This window comes from Eptesicus fuscus, chromosome 20, assembly GCF_027574615.1.
Source record: "Eptesicus fuscus isolate TK198812 chromosome 20, DD_ASM_mEF_20220401, whole genome shotgun sequence".
In the NCBI taxonomy this organism is placed as follows: domain Eukaryota; kingdom Metazoa; phylum Chordata; class Mammalia; order Chiroptera; family Vespertilionidae; genus Eptesicus; species Eptesicus fuscus.
The window spans coordinates 17,063,910-17,082,266 of NC_072492.1; the positions used below are offsets into that span (position 1 = coordinate 17,063,910).

The following is an 18,357-nucleotide window of genomic DNA, read 5'->3' on the forward strand; positions in this document are numbered from 1 at the left end:
ACAAAAGGAAACACGTTAGTTATAATTCTTATTACCCAGGAAAAAAATAACAAGAAGCCACAGTAACAATGTGGTATAATTCCTACCAGTCTGTATATATGTATAAAAAAACTAAAATTATACTGTACATAGTTTTATGATCTGTTTTTTCCACTCAGTATATGAAGTTTTAGAATTCTATTTTCCCATCTTAATAGTCTTTAAATATCATGATTTGTAATGGTTATAGAGTACCCTCTCTGTGTATAACTTTAACATATTTAACCATTCCCCTGTAATTTGTGTCTAGATTTTTATTATAAATAATGAATGCTGTGCTGAATGGCTTTTTACATAAAATTCCAGGTCTATCAATAGCATTTCCTTAGGAGAGAGTCTTTGAGACAGATCAAAGGATAAGAACATTTTTGAGGTTCTTGATACATATCTTGAACTGCTTTCCCAATGGAATGTACCTGTTTACATCTGCCAGTGGTGCAGACTCACCCTCCCTGGCACAGAAAACTCATAAAAATCTTGCTTATTCAACAGGCAAAAATGGTACTCAGTATTGCTGCTGTATTTTGAATTTCTCTTGAACGCTAGTGAGGATGTAGGAGATTAAGCCAAATTTAAACATTAGTCTTTTAGAACAATCTGCCCTTTTTTATTGTTGTTCTCCTCAATGCTAATTGTTTGGAAGGAGGTCAACTTTCCTGATTGCCCACCAATTGCCAGGAAAGATGCTAGGAATGTTTTACCTAATTCAGTCTTTAGAAGACCCTGGCCTGTAGGTATTTACTACTCCCATTTTATAGGTAAGAAAACCAAAGGCCCACAGGTTAAATAATTTGCTAAGAGTATCTCGCAGGACGGGTGGGGTCAGATGACAGGTGGGCAGGCGTAGCTCCCTCCCCAGCTGCCCAGGTTAGGTGCCTCAGGGCAGCATTGGCTTCGACCTCCTACTGTTTCCTGCTGACGGCAGGTGTACTGCTCACCTGCTGCTGCTCTTGGCAACCAGGGGGCACTGAAATGGCTGAAGCCTAATATACTCTGGCCTGTTCAGACAGTCTAGGGCAGTGGTCGGCAAACTCATTAGTCAGCAGAGCCAAATATCAACAGTACAACGATTGAAATTCCTTTTGAGAGCCAAATTTTTTAAACTTAAACTTCTTCTAACGCCACTTCTTCAGAATAGACTGGCCCAGGCCGTGGTATTTTGTGGAAGAGCCACACTCAAGGGGCCAAAGAGCCGCATGTGGCTCGCGAGCCGCAGTTTGCCGACCATGGGTCTAGGAGAATGGAATCGCATGCCCACCAACCAGACAACGGGAGCAGTGGGGTGACAGTCCCATCACCACCACCACAACTCTGATGGTCAATCTTATGTCCAGGACAAGACTTGCTCTATGTGCACTGTGGGCTCCTCTAGGGAAGCCTGGCACAATAATACCAAGCAGGGATGAAAAGGGACCCCTGGCCGTAAGACACTCACATGTGCTCATCCTGCCTGCATTTTCTTACAGACAGGAGAACGAATGACTAAAGATAGACACTATGAATGGTCACGGTGATTATAATTTTGAGACTAGTATAAAATTTGGAGAACATATTAATGTGTTTTTTTTTAATTCCTTTACTGATTAAGGTGTCACATATTTGTCCTCATCCCCCCATTCCCATCTCACACCCCTCCCCACGGATGCCCCAACCCCCTGTTGAACTTAACCGTTGGATAGGCTCATATGCATGCACACAAGTCCTTTGGTTGATCTCTCCTCCTCCCCCCAACCTCCCCTATCCTCCCTCTGAGGCTCGATAGTCCGATCGATGCCTCCTTGTTTCTGGTTCTGTTCTTGTTCATCAGTCTATGTTGTTCATCATTTCCCCTAGATGAGTGAGATCATGTGTTACTAGAAATATAATTATAAGAACCGAATGTGAGACGAGCAATAATAGTTATGCTGACAGGCAAATGAATCAGTCTGTAGTGAGTTTCTTTCTGGACCAACAGTTCTTTAGAGACCCAATTTCAATGTCCACCAGTTCCTTATGTGTACATGTCAGCACTGACCCCTCAGCTCTGGATTGTGGACAAATGGTGGTAACATAGGTCCGACTCCCTCTGGTTTGGTCTTGGCCGGACCCAGGGGCACGGCTTCACCTGGACCTAGGTGCGCGAGACCTCACCCGGATCCAGGGACACCTGGCCTCACCCGGACCTGGGGGCGCATGGCCTCACCCAGACCCAGGGGCGGGTGGCCTCTCCCAGACCCAGGGGCACGTGGCCTCACCCGGACCTAGGTGCGCGAGACCTCACCCGGATCCAGGGACACATGGCCTCACCCGGACCTGGGGGCGCGTGGCCTCTCCCAGACCCAGGGGCGTGTGGCCTCACCCAGAGCTAGGTGCGCGAGGCCTCACCCGGACCCGGGACCCAGCCTCACCCGGATCCAGGGACACATGGCCTCACCTGGACCCAGGGGCGCGTGGCCTCTCTCAGACCCAGGGGCGCGTGGCCTCACCCGGACCTAGGTGCTCGAGGCCTCACCCGGATCCAGGGACACATCATATTAATGTTTTACTTGGAATAACTTAAATGGAAATATTACTCTCAAAATATGGTGATGTATTGACAAACTGATTCTAAAGTTTATATGGAGATACAATATTGAAGGAGAAGAACAAAGTTGGAGAAATGACATTACCCTGACTTTAACACTTATTATAAAGGTACAGTATTGGTGAAAGAATAGACTAACAGATCAACAGAGCAGAACAGAGAGCCCAGAAATAGACCCACGCTAATGTAGTCAGCCAATCTTTCACGAAGGAGCAAGGCGATACGATGGAGCACACAGTCTTTTCAGCAAATGCTCCTGGAACAACTGGACAACTACATGCAAAAAAGAAAAAGAAAAAAAAGAACAGATCTTACACCCTTCACAAAAACCAATTCAAAATGGATCACAGAGGAGAAAACCTAGATGACCTTGGGTATGGTGATGACTTCTTAGATATGCCCTCAAAGCCATGACCCAGGAAAGAAATAATTGATAGGCTGGACTTCACTAAAATGAAAAATTTATGCGAAGATATGTTCACATGTAATACCTTAATCAATCAAAAAAAAAAAAAAAGAATGGAAAAAAAAGGAAAAAAAATTATGCTCTGCAAAAGACACTGTCGAGGGAATGAGAAGGCAAGCAACAGACTGGGAAAACATCTGCAAAAGGCACATCTGATAAAGGACGGTTGCTATTCAGCGATCCTGCTCCGAGGCAGAGACCCAAAGGAGTTAAAAACTTATGTCCACACAAAATCAGCACACAGAGGTTTTTAACAGCTTCATTCGTAATTGCCAGAACCAAGATGTCCTCCAGTAGATGAATGAATAAACTGTGGTACATCCAGAAGACAGAATATTATTCTGCTCTTAAAAATAAAAAGGAGCTATGAAGTCATGAAAGACATGGAGGAATCTTAAATGCATGTTGCTACGTGAAAGAAGCCAATCTGAAAAGGCTACATACTGTATGATTCCAACTATGACACCCTGGAAAAGGCAAAACTATGGCGACAGTAAAAAGATCAGTGGTTGCCAGGAGTTGGGGATGGTGGGTGAGGCAAGTAGGTGGAGCACAGAGGGTTGTTAGAGCAGTGAAGCTCCTCTGTATGACGCTGTAATCGTGGGTACATCATTATACATTTGTCCAAACTCACAGAATGTACAACACTGAGTGTGAGCCCTAATGCAAACTACAGACTGAGAGACTGAGTTAATAACGATGTATCAAGGTAGGCTCATCAATTGCAACAAATGCACCACTCGGTTGATAATGGAAGAGGCTATGTGGGGGCAGAGGGTATATGGGAACTCTGTACCTGCCCCTCAATTTATCTGTGAACCTTAAACTTCTGTAAAAAAAAAAATCAGCCGAAACCGGTTTGGCTCAGTGGATGGAGCGTCAGCCTGCGGACTGAAGGGTCCCAGGTTCGATTCCGGTCAAGGGCACGTATCTTGGTTGCGGGCACATCCCCAGTAGGGGGCGTGCAGGAGGCGGCTGATCGATGTTTCTCTCTCATCGATGTTTCTAACTATCTCTCTCTCTTCCTCTCTGTAAAAAATCAATAAAAAAATATATTTTAAAAAATGCGGAGGAAGATACACTAAGGAAAAAGTAATTTCACGTAGTAATGTGGCCAATGGCCTAAACTCTGTAGGTCATTCAACTGCAGACCAGGCAAGTGCTAGGGCATTCGGATTTTTCTAGGTTTCCAGATACGGAAATTCTTACTTTCCTAGTATGTGCTTTTTGAAAAGGCCGTAGGCCCACTGAGAAAGGTACCCAAGCATGCAGAGGAGAGAGGAGTGTAGGCTGCCCAAGGCCCATACAAAGAGCTCAACATTAGAACACTTCCCAGAGCCACTCTCTTCCTGTACATGCCTCTAAAGAATGAGTAAGCCTGGCCAGCATGGTTCAGGGGTTGAGGGTCGATCTATGAATCAGGTCACGGTTCGATTCCCAGTCAGGGCACATGCCCAGGTTGCGGGCTCAATCCCCAGTGTGGGGTGTGCAGGAGGCAGCTGATCAATGATTCTCTCTCATCATTGATGTTTCTCTCTCTCTCTTCCGCTCTGAAATCAATAAAAATATACTTAAAAATAAATAAAAAGAAAAGAATGAGTAAGCTAAATTCCAGGTAGATCAAGCACCTAGATATAAAAAGACAAACTTTAAGAAGAAAATAGAGATTATTTTTATTACTATGGGTAGAGAAAAATGTGAAACACAGAAAAATCTACTTAAAATAAGTCTGTATCAAAATATACATGAACAAAGTAAAAGCAGAAACTGGGAGACAATATCTGCAAAGAAAGTGTATAAATGGCAAATAAATAATATTCAAGACACACAAAGATTTTAGCAAACCCATAAAATATCAGCAAACCCAAAAGCAACAGTAACAACAATAGTGGGACAAAGATCTGAATAGGCAATTCACAAAAGCAGAAACTCAGGTGTTCACAAGGCATGTGAAATAATAGTTAACCTTATCAATAATCCAATAAGTGCAAATTAAAACCACAATTATATACCATTTCATACTCATCAGATAGGCAAAAGTAAAAAGGTTGATAATACCAAGTGTTGGCATGGACATAGTATAAGAAAATTCATACTACAGTGAGAGTATAAACTAATTAAAGCACTTAGGATAAAATTCAGTAACACACACACACACACACACACACACAATTTGAAGTTGTGCATAACCCACAACATAGCATTCCTATCCTTTAGAGAAATTCTTGCCCATGTTAACAAATGTTTCCTGCATCCACTGTTTGTAAAAGCAAAAGACTGGAAATAACCTAAATATCCATCAACTGTAGAATGGATAAACAAATGGTGGCACATTCAAGAACTGGAGTACGATACTGGAGTTAAAATGAGTGAACTCAAACAACATATATCAATATGGATAAACCTCAAAAAACATTATGTTGGCAAAACAAAGCAAGTGGGGAAATGATATACAAAGGACCATTTTTATAAAGTTCAAATATATGTAAAACAAAATTAAATATCACTTGTGAATATATATGTAACATATCAAAACACATATGGGAATGATCAAAATCAGAAGAGTATTACCTCTGGGTATGGAGGGAGGGGAAGAGCAGGATGGGGTCCCCAGGGGGCTTCAGCAATAACTGTAGTGATTTACTTTATATAAAACAAATCTAGAGCAAATGTGGGAGCATATTAAGATTTGACTGAGTGGTGAGCTGGTATGCTTGACATTTTCTATACTTTTGTTAACTGGAAACATTTCTTTTGTTGATAGGAAAGAAAATCAATGATTATATTTAAAAACATAATGGGAAACTTTCTATTTTTTCTATACTTTCTGCTTCTCAGAGAAATAATATATGCACAAAAAATTATATAGACTTAAGACAGAAAGAGTTTTGAATGAACCAGACATAATTTTCTACTGTCTCCCATACCTTGAGATATGGCATTTTCAATCCCTGGCCAACCAATAAAATTCTGTCCACACCAGGCAGCTGAAGAAAACCTTGGTCTTAGGTTTTACACAAAGCAATGCAGCCAGAAAAGGCAGGACCTAATATGACAGACTCGTTGTCTGTGGGAAGTGAAAGACCCCATTTATCTTGAAAATCTGCTGATTGTTATATGTGAAAATAGCTAATAGTTCATCTCTTAGGCATGAGGCACCGGGCAAGAGGGGGCCATTGGCCAAATTTGTTGGAGTCTGAGAGATCATTTTTGGGGTAGTGGCTCATGTTGTTAAAGGGCTACTGGGGTACAGGGCTGGCCAGGGCTATGCTTGGGAAAGGCCATCATTACCCAGCAATGGAGAGCTTAGAGGGGTTTACTTCCTAATGCACTGCCTAATCTTGGGGGGACACTGTAACTCTTGGGGGGACACTGTAACTCTTGGGGGGACACTGTAACTCTTGGGGGGACACTGTAACTCTTGGGAGGACACTGTAACTCTTGGGGGACACTGTAACTCTTGGGGGGACACTGTAACTCTTGGGGGGACACTGTAACTCTTGGGGGGACACTGTAACGGTTGGTAGTGATGAAAAGGTTGAGTAGATAAGATGAAGGCACACTCCCAGAAGCTAAAGAACCATATGGTTGCAAAGTTCTTCAATGAGGAGGCACAGGACAGACAGTGCAAGATGTGACAAATGGATGGACCACGTTTTGAGGTAAAACTTACATACACTGAATTGCACAATTCTTTTTTTTTTAGAGTTTTTTTTAAAAGTGCCTTTAATGAAAAAGCTAAAAAATACAATACTGCAACCCTTGAAATATGAATTGTATGTTCAGCAAGTCTTAAGAGATTCTCAATGTAAAATAATCCTGTGTTTACTATATGTGTATTTTATTTACCCCACAATTTTTTTTCCTTCCTTTCCCCCCTCCTCCCACCCTGTTCTCTCCCTCAGTCTCTGCTGGGCGCTCGAGGAACCAGCTGGACCAATCAGAAACAGAACAGGGCTCCCGCATGTCCATGCTCATGCCTTAACGGCGGCTGCTTCCTTACCCCACAATTCTTTTTTATTTTTATTTTATTGTTTAAAGTATTACAAATAGTAGTACATATGTCTCCTTTTTTCCCCCCATTGACCTTCCCCCGGCCTCCCCTCCCCCCCCTTCCCTGGCACATGCCCTCACCCCCTCCCCCAGTGTCTTGCGTCCATTGGTTTTGCTTATGTGCATGCATACAAGTCCTTCGGTTGATCTCTTACCTCCCCCCTCTCCAATGCTCCCAGCCTTCCCGCTATAATTTGACAGTCTGTTCGATGCTTCTCTGCCTCTGAATCTATCTTTTTGTTTAACAGGTTATAATGTTCTTTATTATCCATAAATGAGTGAGATCATGTGGTATTTTTCTTTCACTAACTGGCTTATTTCACTTAACATAATGCTCTCCAGATCCATCCATGCTGCTGCAAATGGTAAGAATTCCTTCTTTTTTATAGCAGCGTAGTATTCCATTGTGTAGATGTAACATAGTTTTCTAATCCACTCATCTGCTGATGGGCATTTAGGCTGTTTCCAAATCTTAGCTATTGTAAATTGTGCTGCTATGAACATAGGGGTACATATATCCTTCTGATTGGTGTTTCTGTTTTCTTGGGATATATTCCTAGAAGTGGGATTACTGGGTCAAATGGCAGTTCCATTTTTAAATTTTTGAGGAAATGCCATACTGTTCTCCACAGTGGCTGCACCAGTCTGCATTCTCACCAGCAGTGTACAAGGGTTCCTTTTTCTCCGCATCCTCTCCAGCACTTGTCGTTTGTTGATTTATTGATGATAGCCATTCTGACAGCTGTGAGGTGGTACCTCATTGTTGTTTTGATTTGCATCTCTCAGACGATTAGTGACTTTGAGCATATTTTCATGTCTCTTGGCTTTCTGAATGTCCTCTTTCGAAAAGTGTCTATTTAGGTCCTTTGCCCATTTTTTAAAAAATATATTTTATTGATTTTCTTACCGAGAGGAAGAGAGAGTTAGAAACATCGATGAGAGAGAAACATCGATCAGCTGCCTCTTGCACACCCCCTACTGGGGATGTGCCCGCAACCAAGGTACATGTCCTTGACCGGAATCGAACCCGGGACCCTTGAGTTCGCAAGCCGATGCTCTATCCACTGAGCCAAACCGGTTTCGGCCATTTTTTTTTTTTTTTTGGATTGTTTATCTTCCTTTTGTTAAGTCGTATGAGTTCCCTGTAAATGTTGGAGATTAAACCCTTATCGGAGATAACATTGGCAAATATGTTCTCCCATGCAGTGGGCTTTCTTGTTTTGTTGATGGTTTCTTTTGCTGTGCAGAAGCCTTTTATTTTGATGTAGTCCCATTTGTTTATTTTCTCCTTAGTCTCTCTTGCCCTAGGATCTGTGTCTGTAAAGATATTGCTACGACATATGTCTGCAATTTTGCTGCCTATGGAGTCTTGTAGGATTTTTATGGTTTTCCATCTTACATTCAAGTACTTTAGCCATTTTGAGTTTGTTTTTGTGTATGGTGTAAGTTGGTGACCTAGTTTCATTTTTTTTTTGCATGTAACTGACCAAATTTCCCAGCACCATTTATTAAAGAGACTGTTTTGACTCCATTGTATGCTCTTGCCTCCTTTGTCAAATATTAATTGAGTATAATGGCTTGGGTCAATTTTTGGATTCTCTATTCTGTTCCATTGGTCTATATGTCTGTTCTTGTGCCAGTACCAGGCAGTTTTGAGAACCGTGGCTTTGTAATATAGCTTGATATCTGATATTGTGATCCCTCCAACTTTGTTCTTTTTTCTCAGGTTAGCTGTGGCTATTCGGGGTCTTTTATTTATTCCAGATGAATTTTTGGAGAGTTTGTTCTAGATCTTTGAAATACGCCATTGGTATTTTAATAGGTATTGCATTGAATCTATAGATTGCTTTAGGTAGTATGGACATTTTTTTTCTTTTTTTTAATATATTTTATTGATTTTTTACAGAGAGGAAGAGAGAGGGATAGAGAGCTAGAAACATCGATGAGAGAGAAACATCGACCAGCTGCCTCCTGCACACCCCCCACTGGGGATGTGCCCGCAACCAAGGTACATGCCCTTGACCGGAATCGAACCCGGGACCTTTGAGTCCGCAGGCTGACGCTCTATCCACTGAGCCAAACCGGTTTCGGCAGTATGGACATTTTAATGATGTTGATTCTACCAATCCATGAACATGACCCCACAATTCTTAATCTTACAATCTTGACAATTGAATTTATCCATGTAATCCATACCCTTTCCTAAGATTTTTGTATTTTACCGTTTATCAGATTTAACAATTTCCTTGTGTCTCTAGTTTAAGATTTTTAAAATCTGCCGTGTATATGGGAATTAAATTTTATGAATCCATGTTTTATTTGTTTTTTAAAAGAATGCTTAAAAACACTCTGTCACCTGGAGGAGATTTACTGAGAAGAACTGAACCTGAGAATAGCCATTTGTACTTTCTCATTTTTCCAACTGCCATGTGTACAATCACCTGATTCTCCTTTCTATTTCCTTGCTGCTTGGGCTTTTTAAAAAAAGCCTAAAATTTTCTCTAAACATATTTTTTACAAATGGTTTTGAATTACATGAATTTAAAAGTGAGTATGATCAAAATGGAATATTATTCAGCCATAAAAAAATTCTGAAACATATTACAACATGGATAAACCCTGATGACATGCTAAGTGAAATAAGCCAGACACCACAGGACAGACCTTATATGATTCTACTTATATGAGGTTCCTAGAGTAGTCATAGTCATAGAGACAGAAAGCAGAATGGTGTTTGCAAGGAGGTGGGGGAGGACAGAATGGGGAGGCAGTGTTTAATGGGAATGGAGTTGTGGTTTGAGAAGATAAAAAAGGTCTGGAAGTGGGGATGATAAAACAACAATGTGAACAACAATGGTACTTAATACTACCGAGCTGTACACTTAGAAATGGTTAAAATGGTAAATTATATGTTTTACCACAATAAAAAGTCAATATAAGATATAAAGATAACACAAAGGAAAATGAGATAACTTCACAGGCATGAATAATGTTGCTTTAAATATTTTAGACTCCATCTTATGACAGACTAGGACGGGCGTATGAGAGTGTCTGGTTCAGTGCTCTTATTTGAACACAAAGAACCTGAGCTCAAAGCAGAGAAGCAACTGCTTTGGTCAAAGGGACCATTAACAGCAGAGGGAGCACTGGACCCCAAGTCTCAGGGTTCTCTTCCCTAAACAATACAGTGCTGCTTCCTCTATGGTAAGTTTTGCAAATGGATTCCATTTCTGCTGTGCACTCAGTCATAGGTACCATGGCCATAAGACTAATTAATGACCCTGCGAATCCCACAAGATTCTCTGAAAATCACAACTAGCAAGAAGCATCACAAATACCAGTATGGTTCAGTTCTACATGCCCTTGCAATTGCTCAAGAGGGCTCCAGGGCCCCAGATAAAGAATTCACTTTATACAGTAATCAGGGAGAGAAGAAAGAGGAGGGAAGGGTCTCGTCCCTATTTTCAGCACAAGTATTAAAGTAGAATCTACATTTAGGATCTAGTACCTGTGTGGGGAAGCAGAGGCAGCTGAGACTGGGCTAAACCTTAGCTTTGCATTTCACAGCTTTTATTAAAGCTTGGATTCCAGCCACTACAAGACCTGAGGCAGAGTGTTTCAGCCTTTGAACATCTCTTTGTTAACTTCTTGATTCCTATGGTTCTGCTGCCTGAGTGATCAGACCTCTGGCTACATGGCTGCTTGGATTTTTAAGCCCAGACATTCAGGGCCAGCATGGACCCAGCGAAACCTGAACTTTCCACAGGACTCCTTCGAGGACCACGCTGCCCTTCCGTTCCCACCCATGCCCTCCCCCAGGCTGGGCCTGGTGAGGTCCATGCTCCTTACCACCCACTCATATTTGTCTGAGAAAGTAAAACTCCACTTTCACAGATGGTTTTCTCATTCATATCTCAAAGCAGGAGTCAAGACTGGCTAAATTGATATTTTTCTAAGATACGAGCTTTGAATCTGAGCTGATTATTTTAACATACCTTTTAAAGAAGAGAAAGTCTGGGGAAAATAGATATGATATTGGATTTATGAGACGATATGAAAATACCATGGTTATCAGACACTAAATCAGCTAGCGAGGCCTGGGCAAAGCTGCACTCTCTGGAAACATGTTCCCAACGAGTCAAATGTGTCCCAGTGGCTTCATCATGTCTGGAGACAGAAACCCAGTAACTGAGAATGCTAAAGCTTCTTCCAGATACACCGACCTAATCGCTTAGCATCCTCTCTGATTACACACAACAGTGAGGTGAGCAGAATCAATTCCCAGTAAACAGGAGCTAATGAAACATGTGCTAATGAGACAACATGTTAGGCCATTAGGCTGCTGTTTCTAATGGAGAGAATTAGTTTTATGCTTATGACATGCAAGAGTCACTGAAACGCTACAGACACAGTCAGTGTCGGAATCCATGCAACCTCCCAGGACATTTTTCTGAGACAATACAGGGTGGGGCAAATGTAGGTTTACAGTTGTGAGTACATAAAACAGTTTATTCTTGTGTTATTATTTATTAATTACTGTATTACAACAGTAAACCTTCTTTTACCCACCCCTTTATTTTTGACTCTGGTCAAAGCTGGCCAGCCAGACAGCCAGCAAACATTGGCTAGATGCTCCTCTGCAGGGAGGTGGGAAATGAAAGCAGAAACAAAGTCATGTCCCTGGTCTGAGGAAGCGTAACTTAGTAAGAGCTGGCATTTGTGAGGGCTTGTCCTGGGCCAGACACTGGTCCAAGCACTTTAGGTGCATTATCTGTGTAATCCCATAACTACCCTGGGAGACGGCACTCGGATTATCCCCGTCTTGTAGATGAGGACACTAAAGTGCTGGGAGGTTAAGGAACTCGCCTAAGGACAAGCAGCTGCTACGCTACAGACGGGATTCAGCCTCAGACCTCTGTGACTCTGCAGCTCATGACCTTAACGCTCACGCCATCCTGCCTTTTCATAACCTAGGAAGGCCACTCACTCACAAAGAGTTCAGAAACACACTGCACTTATCAGATTCGAGAGATTCCTGACATTCACAGAGATCACATCTCTGGCTTTGATGCTTCATGAGACACCCATGATGCACTGGGGCACATGCCAACTTGCTGTCTTCCTGACGCATGCCGGACCAGCACAGCCAAGAGCCCAGTGTGAGGGCAAGTCACTGAGCTGGGAGAGGGCCAAGCCTCTACCAAGGTGACTAATTTGATGGAAGAGCAGGAATTCTAGAAATGGCTTGAATTATATAACCTTCTTACTTAAAAATGTATTTTGAGTTCTTTCAAATATAAAAAAGTAACTGAAATAGGCTCACTAAGTATTACTAGGTAGAGGCCTGGAGAGGACTTATTTCAATGAATATATGAGAATCACTTATGATCAGTACTAGTAAATGATTAGTGTGTATCTAAGGAGATGCTTTTTGGAGAATTAGGGGCTGAACATTATTGTTTCTTTAAAAGTAGCTTAAACTGCTCTCTGAACTCAAAATGCTCACACTTCGGGCAATCTGAGTAGGTGGGAGTTGAAAAGAGATGACTTTGCTATAGCTTATAACTCAATTCATTAGTGTGAACTGATAAAGCCTATGAAGAGATGTCATGAGGCGCAGAATCCAGGTGAATGGAGTGGGGCTAATCAAGGAAGGCTTCGTGGGGGAGGTGGACAGTTTCTCAGTACCAGAAAGATAAGCCTTTCTTTGCTACTCTCAAGTGGTCTCGGCCCCAGCCATGGAATCCAAAATCATCCAAGCCTCTGTTGCTCCCTCCACTCGGAATTTTCCTCGTCCTTCTCCAGCCCCAAGCTCTCAGGAGAGCCGTCTCTGATAATCAAATGCTAAAATATTCTTTCACATAACTTAGTTTTATACCTTTAGCATACTTATCTTCTAATTTCTTGTTAAACTGTATATTATCTGTCTTTTCTTGCTAGAATGTAAATATCATAAAGGTGAGATCTTTTTGTCTTGTTCACTGTGGTTTTAACCCTGTACTTAGAACAATGCCTGGGTACTTGGTAGGTGCTCAAGAAAATTTTTTTAAATAAACAGATGACTGAATTAAGCCATCCATGCCCAGTTAGGGGAAACTAGCAATTTCATTTCTCCAGAGCAGATCTGTACTAAGAAGATATGTGTTTGATCTACGACCAAAGCCAGAAAGAAAGACCCTACACCAATTTCATCTTACCTGTTCTGCTCCCACCATGCTAATTGGCTTGCACTTGAAGAGGTGGGTGATGAACTTGGGAATGAAGGAGCTGTGGATAAAAAAGAAGTGACAAATTAGGCTTATTCTGTCGTCTGTAAAGAACTGTAGAAAAAAAAAATGTCAAGGCCCCACTTCCTTCCACCAGGGAACTAAGAAATGAAGTAGACAAGTCTGTGGCCTACCAGCATCCATTGCTTTCTTTTTCTTCCCAGCCAAAGCCCTGGTTTTGGTTAGGTACACATGGCCTTGGGATGCCAGGGGAAAGTTGATCCCTCCTAAACTACAGAGCTGAATTCTAGTGAGCCTCAGTCAGTCAGAGTTACCAGGATTCCCCTGGTAACTGTTGTTGGTCCTGAGATGGAAACATGATCTAAGCCGGACCAATCAGACTGGAGGGAAGGGTTTTATTGCATGGCTGAGGCAAGACTCTCTCTCCTTCTTGAGGGTATTTTTGTATTTGGCTATAGAAGCAGCCATTTTGCCACTATTCTGAAGATGAAGCCAATCCCAAGGAGAGCAGAGTAGGGTAAAGAACCTGGAGCTGTAATGAACCACTGAACCAACCAGCCTTGCATTTATATGGAATAAAAAGTTTACCTTCTGTATGCGTCAGTTCGAGTCAGGGTTTCTATTACCAGTAACTGAAAACATCCTAACAGATATGAGAGTGACATATACATGAGGTAGTTATGGGATCTTAAATGCAAAAATAGGAAATGATTGTTAGGGGAATAACTATCAGATCAGGAATGGAATATATGATCTCCCCCAGTTTGCTGGGAATTGATATATGATCTTCCCCAGTTTACTGAGTCAAGTGAACTAATAATGATGCTTGTTTGGGGAAAAAGACAATAAAATCTTAATAGGTCAGGGGGGCTTTTGAGAAAACACTGCAGAGGCCTGAGCAGGGAAAGCTGGTTGTGCTGGTGCAGAATGGGAAGTGTGCGAACTAGAAATGCCTATAATCAAGGCCAGGCCCAGAGGGACAGAGCTGGAGGTGTCCGAGGGCCCATGACCAAAGGAGGCCCAATGGCAACAAAGCAGGATTTGCAGGTCAAGACAAAGGCTGGCTAGCACCTCTCTTCTCACTCTTCAGATGCTGCTCTCAGACTTGTGACTTCCTTCCTCTCTGACCTCTCTACATCTTTGCCTGTACACTTGTGTCCACTCTAGTATCTAATGACTTACCGGACATCCCACTGGAATGGCCCAGCGACACCTCAACCCAGCACATCCACAACGCAGCCCCGCCCCAGAATCCAGGCTCAGCAGACTGGATCTCATCTACCTACTCACCCAAGTCAGAAACCGAGAGCTACGGAGACAGCTCCCCTGCCCTCAACCCCAATATCCAATCAGCTACCAGCTCTTCCCTGAACTCCCACATCCACCCCTCCGACCACTCCCACGGCTGCTGCCCTTTCTCACTGGAGTCTTTCCACTGTTTCCTAACTGGTCTCCCAGCCTTCAGCCACATCCTTCCTAATCCATCCCCTGCCAAAGGGATTTATTTAAAATGCAAATATGATCAAGACCTCTCTCTGATGAAAACTCTTGTAGGGCTGCAGACAAGGCCTTCCTGGTTGTCTAGACTCTGTCTCCAGCCTCATCATGCTAAGCACCCTACGCTTCAACTGGCTGAACTACTTGCAGATCCCATAGTTCTGTGGGCTACTTAATGCCTCTGTGCCGTTGCTTACACCACTCCCGCTGCCTGGAACGCTCTTCTCCACGGCCTTGTGGGTCAGTGCACATAGGTCTCTTGGACGCTGCGCAAGGACATGTCTTCTATAAAGCCTTTCCTCAGTCACAGTATTCTTTCTACCACATCTACAGAGTCCACAGACCTCTCATCTAACGTCTAACCTACTTCATTATACTTATTTGCTCACATGTCTGTTTCCCTCTACTTGACCGTAAGGCAAATGAAAATAGGGACGACGTCTGTTAAATCAAAGCACTTCATTCTGTGTCTGAGTCACAGCAGGTACTCAACTGAATGCATGTTGAATAAATACTAAATAGTAACGACAGCGGCTAGCACTTTTTGAATGTCAGCTGGTACTAGCACTCTATCAGGAAGTTTACACCTGACTTCTCATTTCATCCTCCCAATGACTATAAAGAGATCTGTCTTATTATCTCCATTACTGAACAGAGGAGAATCAGCTTAGCGGACAAGAAGTCACTTAGTAGTTTCAATCGGGGTGATCTTTATTTTTTTCTTCTTTTTTTTAACAATACATTTTTATTGATTTCAGAGGAAGGGAGAGGGAGAAAGTGATAGAAACATCAATGATGAGAATCATTGATTGGCTGCCTCCTGCATGCCCTCTACTGGGGATCAAGTCCGCAACCCAGGCATGTGCCCTTGACCAGAATCGAATCTGGGACCCTTTCAGTCCACAGGCCAATGCTCTATCCACTGAGCCAAACCAGCTAGGACTCAGGGGTGTGATCCTGATGTCTAACCAGGAAAGGCTGTGGCTGCAGAGACCAAATAGAGGCAAAAGAAAATATCATGGCTTTGCATTGGTGGGACAGGAAAGGAAGTTAAAGAAACTTAAACTCCAGAGATGGCTGATCAGGAGAGAGAACAGGGACTATTTAGAAGGGATTCTTCAAACCAGAGCCAGGCCAAATAAGAAAGTGAGACTGAATTCATGACTAGTTGCAGTGGTACAGAGTTTATAACCTATGTCACTTTACACTAGAGCAGGCTTTGGCTGTGCCCTTGAACTGGCTGTGTCTGCTAGTCTACTGGGTTGGGTGAGGAAAATAGGGAGACCAGGGACATATTTTTTTAGGAAAAGTCCCAGCGAGGGGTTGGTAACTGCTAAGCGCTTCTCCATCCCCTGGGGGGGGGGGGGGTGCGGGGGTGGCAGCTATTGCTCTTGGCTGGGGACACCCCCACCTCTGAGGTTTCTAGTCTTCTACTGGGATTCTAGAAGGATGAGAAGGTACCATGGATTAAATCAGAAAGCCATTTTCTAGATCACAGGTTAAACTTTTCCAGATGTGAGAGATGGGCATCCTATTCCCAGCTCACCCAGTATGGGCTTAGTAATAAAATGGAGGGGCTCTGAGAGAATGTGAGGCTGGTGTCGGGGCCAGCCGAGTAAATGCACTCAACGTGAGCTCAATCAGACCCCCGTGCGACCACACTGGAGATTTCTGGCCGCAGTAAATTTTCACAGATATACTGTTTCTACCAGGGGCTACGGGGAGTGTCACCATGTGATTTATCAGCCATACTTTCAACACACACTAATGAGCACCCAGAGAGCGAAGGGAATGTCAATCCCGGTCCATCGCCATCCTGCAAACATTAACGCCTCCCTGGAGAGGCCACTCGATCTTTTCTTGACAAACTGGGAACTGAAGCTGACGCCATAACCACTCCATAATTGTTGTTCCTCAGGGATTTATTTGTGAGGGAGAAGAAAAGCCTTAATTGAATACAAACAGGGAGATATGTGGGGAGGACAGAAACTTGGAGTCCTAAGTCATCCTTTGGGACCTGGATGAGAACAGCCCAAATACAGTAGCTTGGACTGGGCTGACCTTCCTGAAGCCCTTTCCTGAGAGGTTTGCCAAAGTGCTTGTTCGATACTTGGTCAGAGGAGGCACTGACCCTCTACGTTATCTGGTCTCGGGGGAAACAGCGCTACAGCCAGATGCTGACTAAAACATTTCCCTGCTTCAACACACCAAGCCAGAAACGGCTGCACCCCAGGATGTGGTAGGAAGACAAGCTCAGTGCTTGCTTCCTGACTCTCCCGTCCTAATTTCTAGTACCTTCCCTGGACTCAAAGACATCCACAAGTGGATAAATTCTGGAGCCCAAATGGAAATAGCTACTATGAGGAAGGAGGAAGAGAAGACTCAAAAGGAACAGAACTCATGGTTCCTACCCTTAAAAAGCTTATAATTTTGTTGGAGAGACAAAATATATATATGAAATCACTGAAAAAGAATTTTAATATTCAAACCGGGGGGTGGGGACACAGTTATGTCCACATACAGGATCCCCTCATCACATTTCTGTTTGCCTTGACGTAGTTGGTGATGGCATTGCTGTTACTTCAGTGGATTTATTATTATGTTTCTTTTGGGTACAAAACAATTAGTTTGCCTGCCGCAACCAGAATAAGCCCTAGCTGGAGGTGGGGACACCTGGATCATGAGCAATGGCCCCAAATAACCCAGTGATGAGAATGCTCCAGGACTTACTTTGCAAATTTAATGCAGAACTGAGTGAAGTATTTCCGTGTTGAAGCCAGGTTGTCACGGATGATGGGCACGTTCTGCTTAATGTGAAGAATGACAGAGGTGACATAGGGGCTCTGGTCACCAACGTGCTCCACGTTCTGCCACTGCATCTGAAAACAGAGACAGGACGGGACAAGCCTTTAGATGCCTCACAGGACAGCCTTACCTGCTCCCAGGGAAGGGGCCCGGGGAGTGGAAATGAGGCCACAGCTTGCTATCACGGCTGCCATTTGGTTTTGGGGAACAGGTCTTACCCAGTTGGTAGTGGCTGACTGTGAATCAAAACAAGTGCGCCCACTATATCTTTGACAGCGAGGTGTGACTCAGGCATCTTTTCCATCCCTGTGCCCCTCATGCTTGAAGCAGCCTCCCTTCCCATCTAAGCGGCCAGAAACCCGTACCAGGCAGGTGGCCTGAGTCCTATTCTTCTGTCAGCTGTTCCACCAGCAGGGACTGTGGGAGGGGAGGGGAGGCACATCCACCTCTGAGCAGACCGGTGGCCGGGGAGACCGGAAAGGTGCTGGGCTACATGAAATGGAACCTGGATGAGAGTTAACTTTGCCTTTCTCTCAAGCAAACTGGGAGGAGTTCTTAAAATTAACTTTATCGAAAGGGAGAGAGAGAAACATCACATCGATTGGTTGCCTCCCATATGCACCCCAAATGGGGATCAAACCCACAATCTGGTATCACCCTGACTGAAAATCAAACCCACCACCTTTCGGTGCATGGGATGATGCTCA

General features: G+C 43.4%; 1 protein-coding gene across 2 annotated transcripts in view; it reads right to left on the reverse strand.

Annotated features, from left to right (window-relative positions):
* Positions 1–18,357, reverse strand: part of VPS53 (VPS53 subunit of GARP complex) — a 155,352-nt gene that overhangs the window by 7,014 nt on the left and 129,981 nt on the right. For both annotated transcript variants that reach the window (XM_054709025.1, XM_008147865.3), the window contains 2 exons: positions 17,576–17,724; positions 13,319–13,388 (listed from right to left, as the gene is read on the reverse strand). In XM_054709025.1, coding sequence (XP_054565000.1) covers positions 13,319–13,388; positions 17,576–17,724 — 219 coding nt within the window. The remainder of the gene's footprint in view (positions 1–13,318; positions 13,389–17,575; positions 17,725–18,357) is intronic.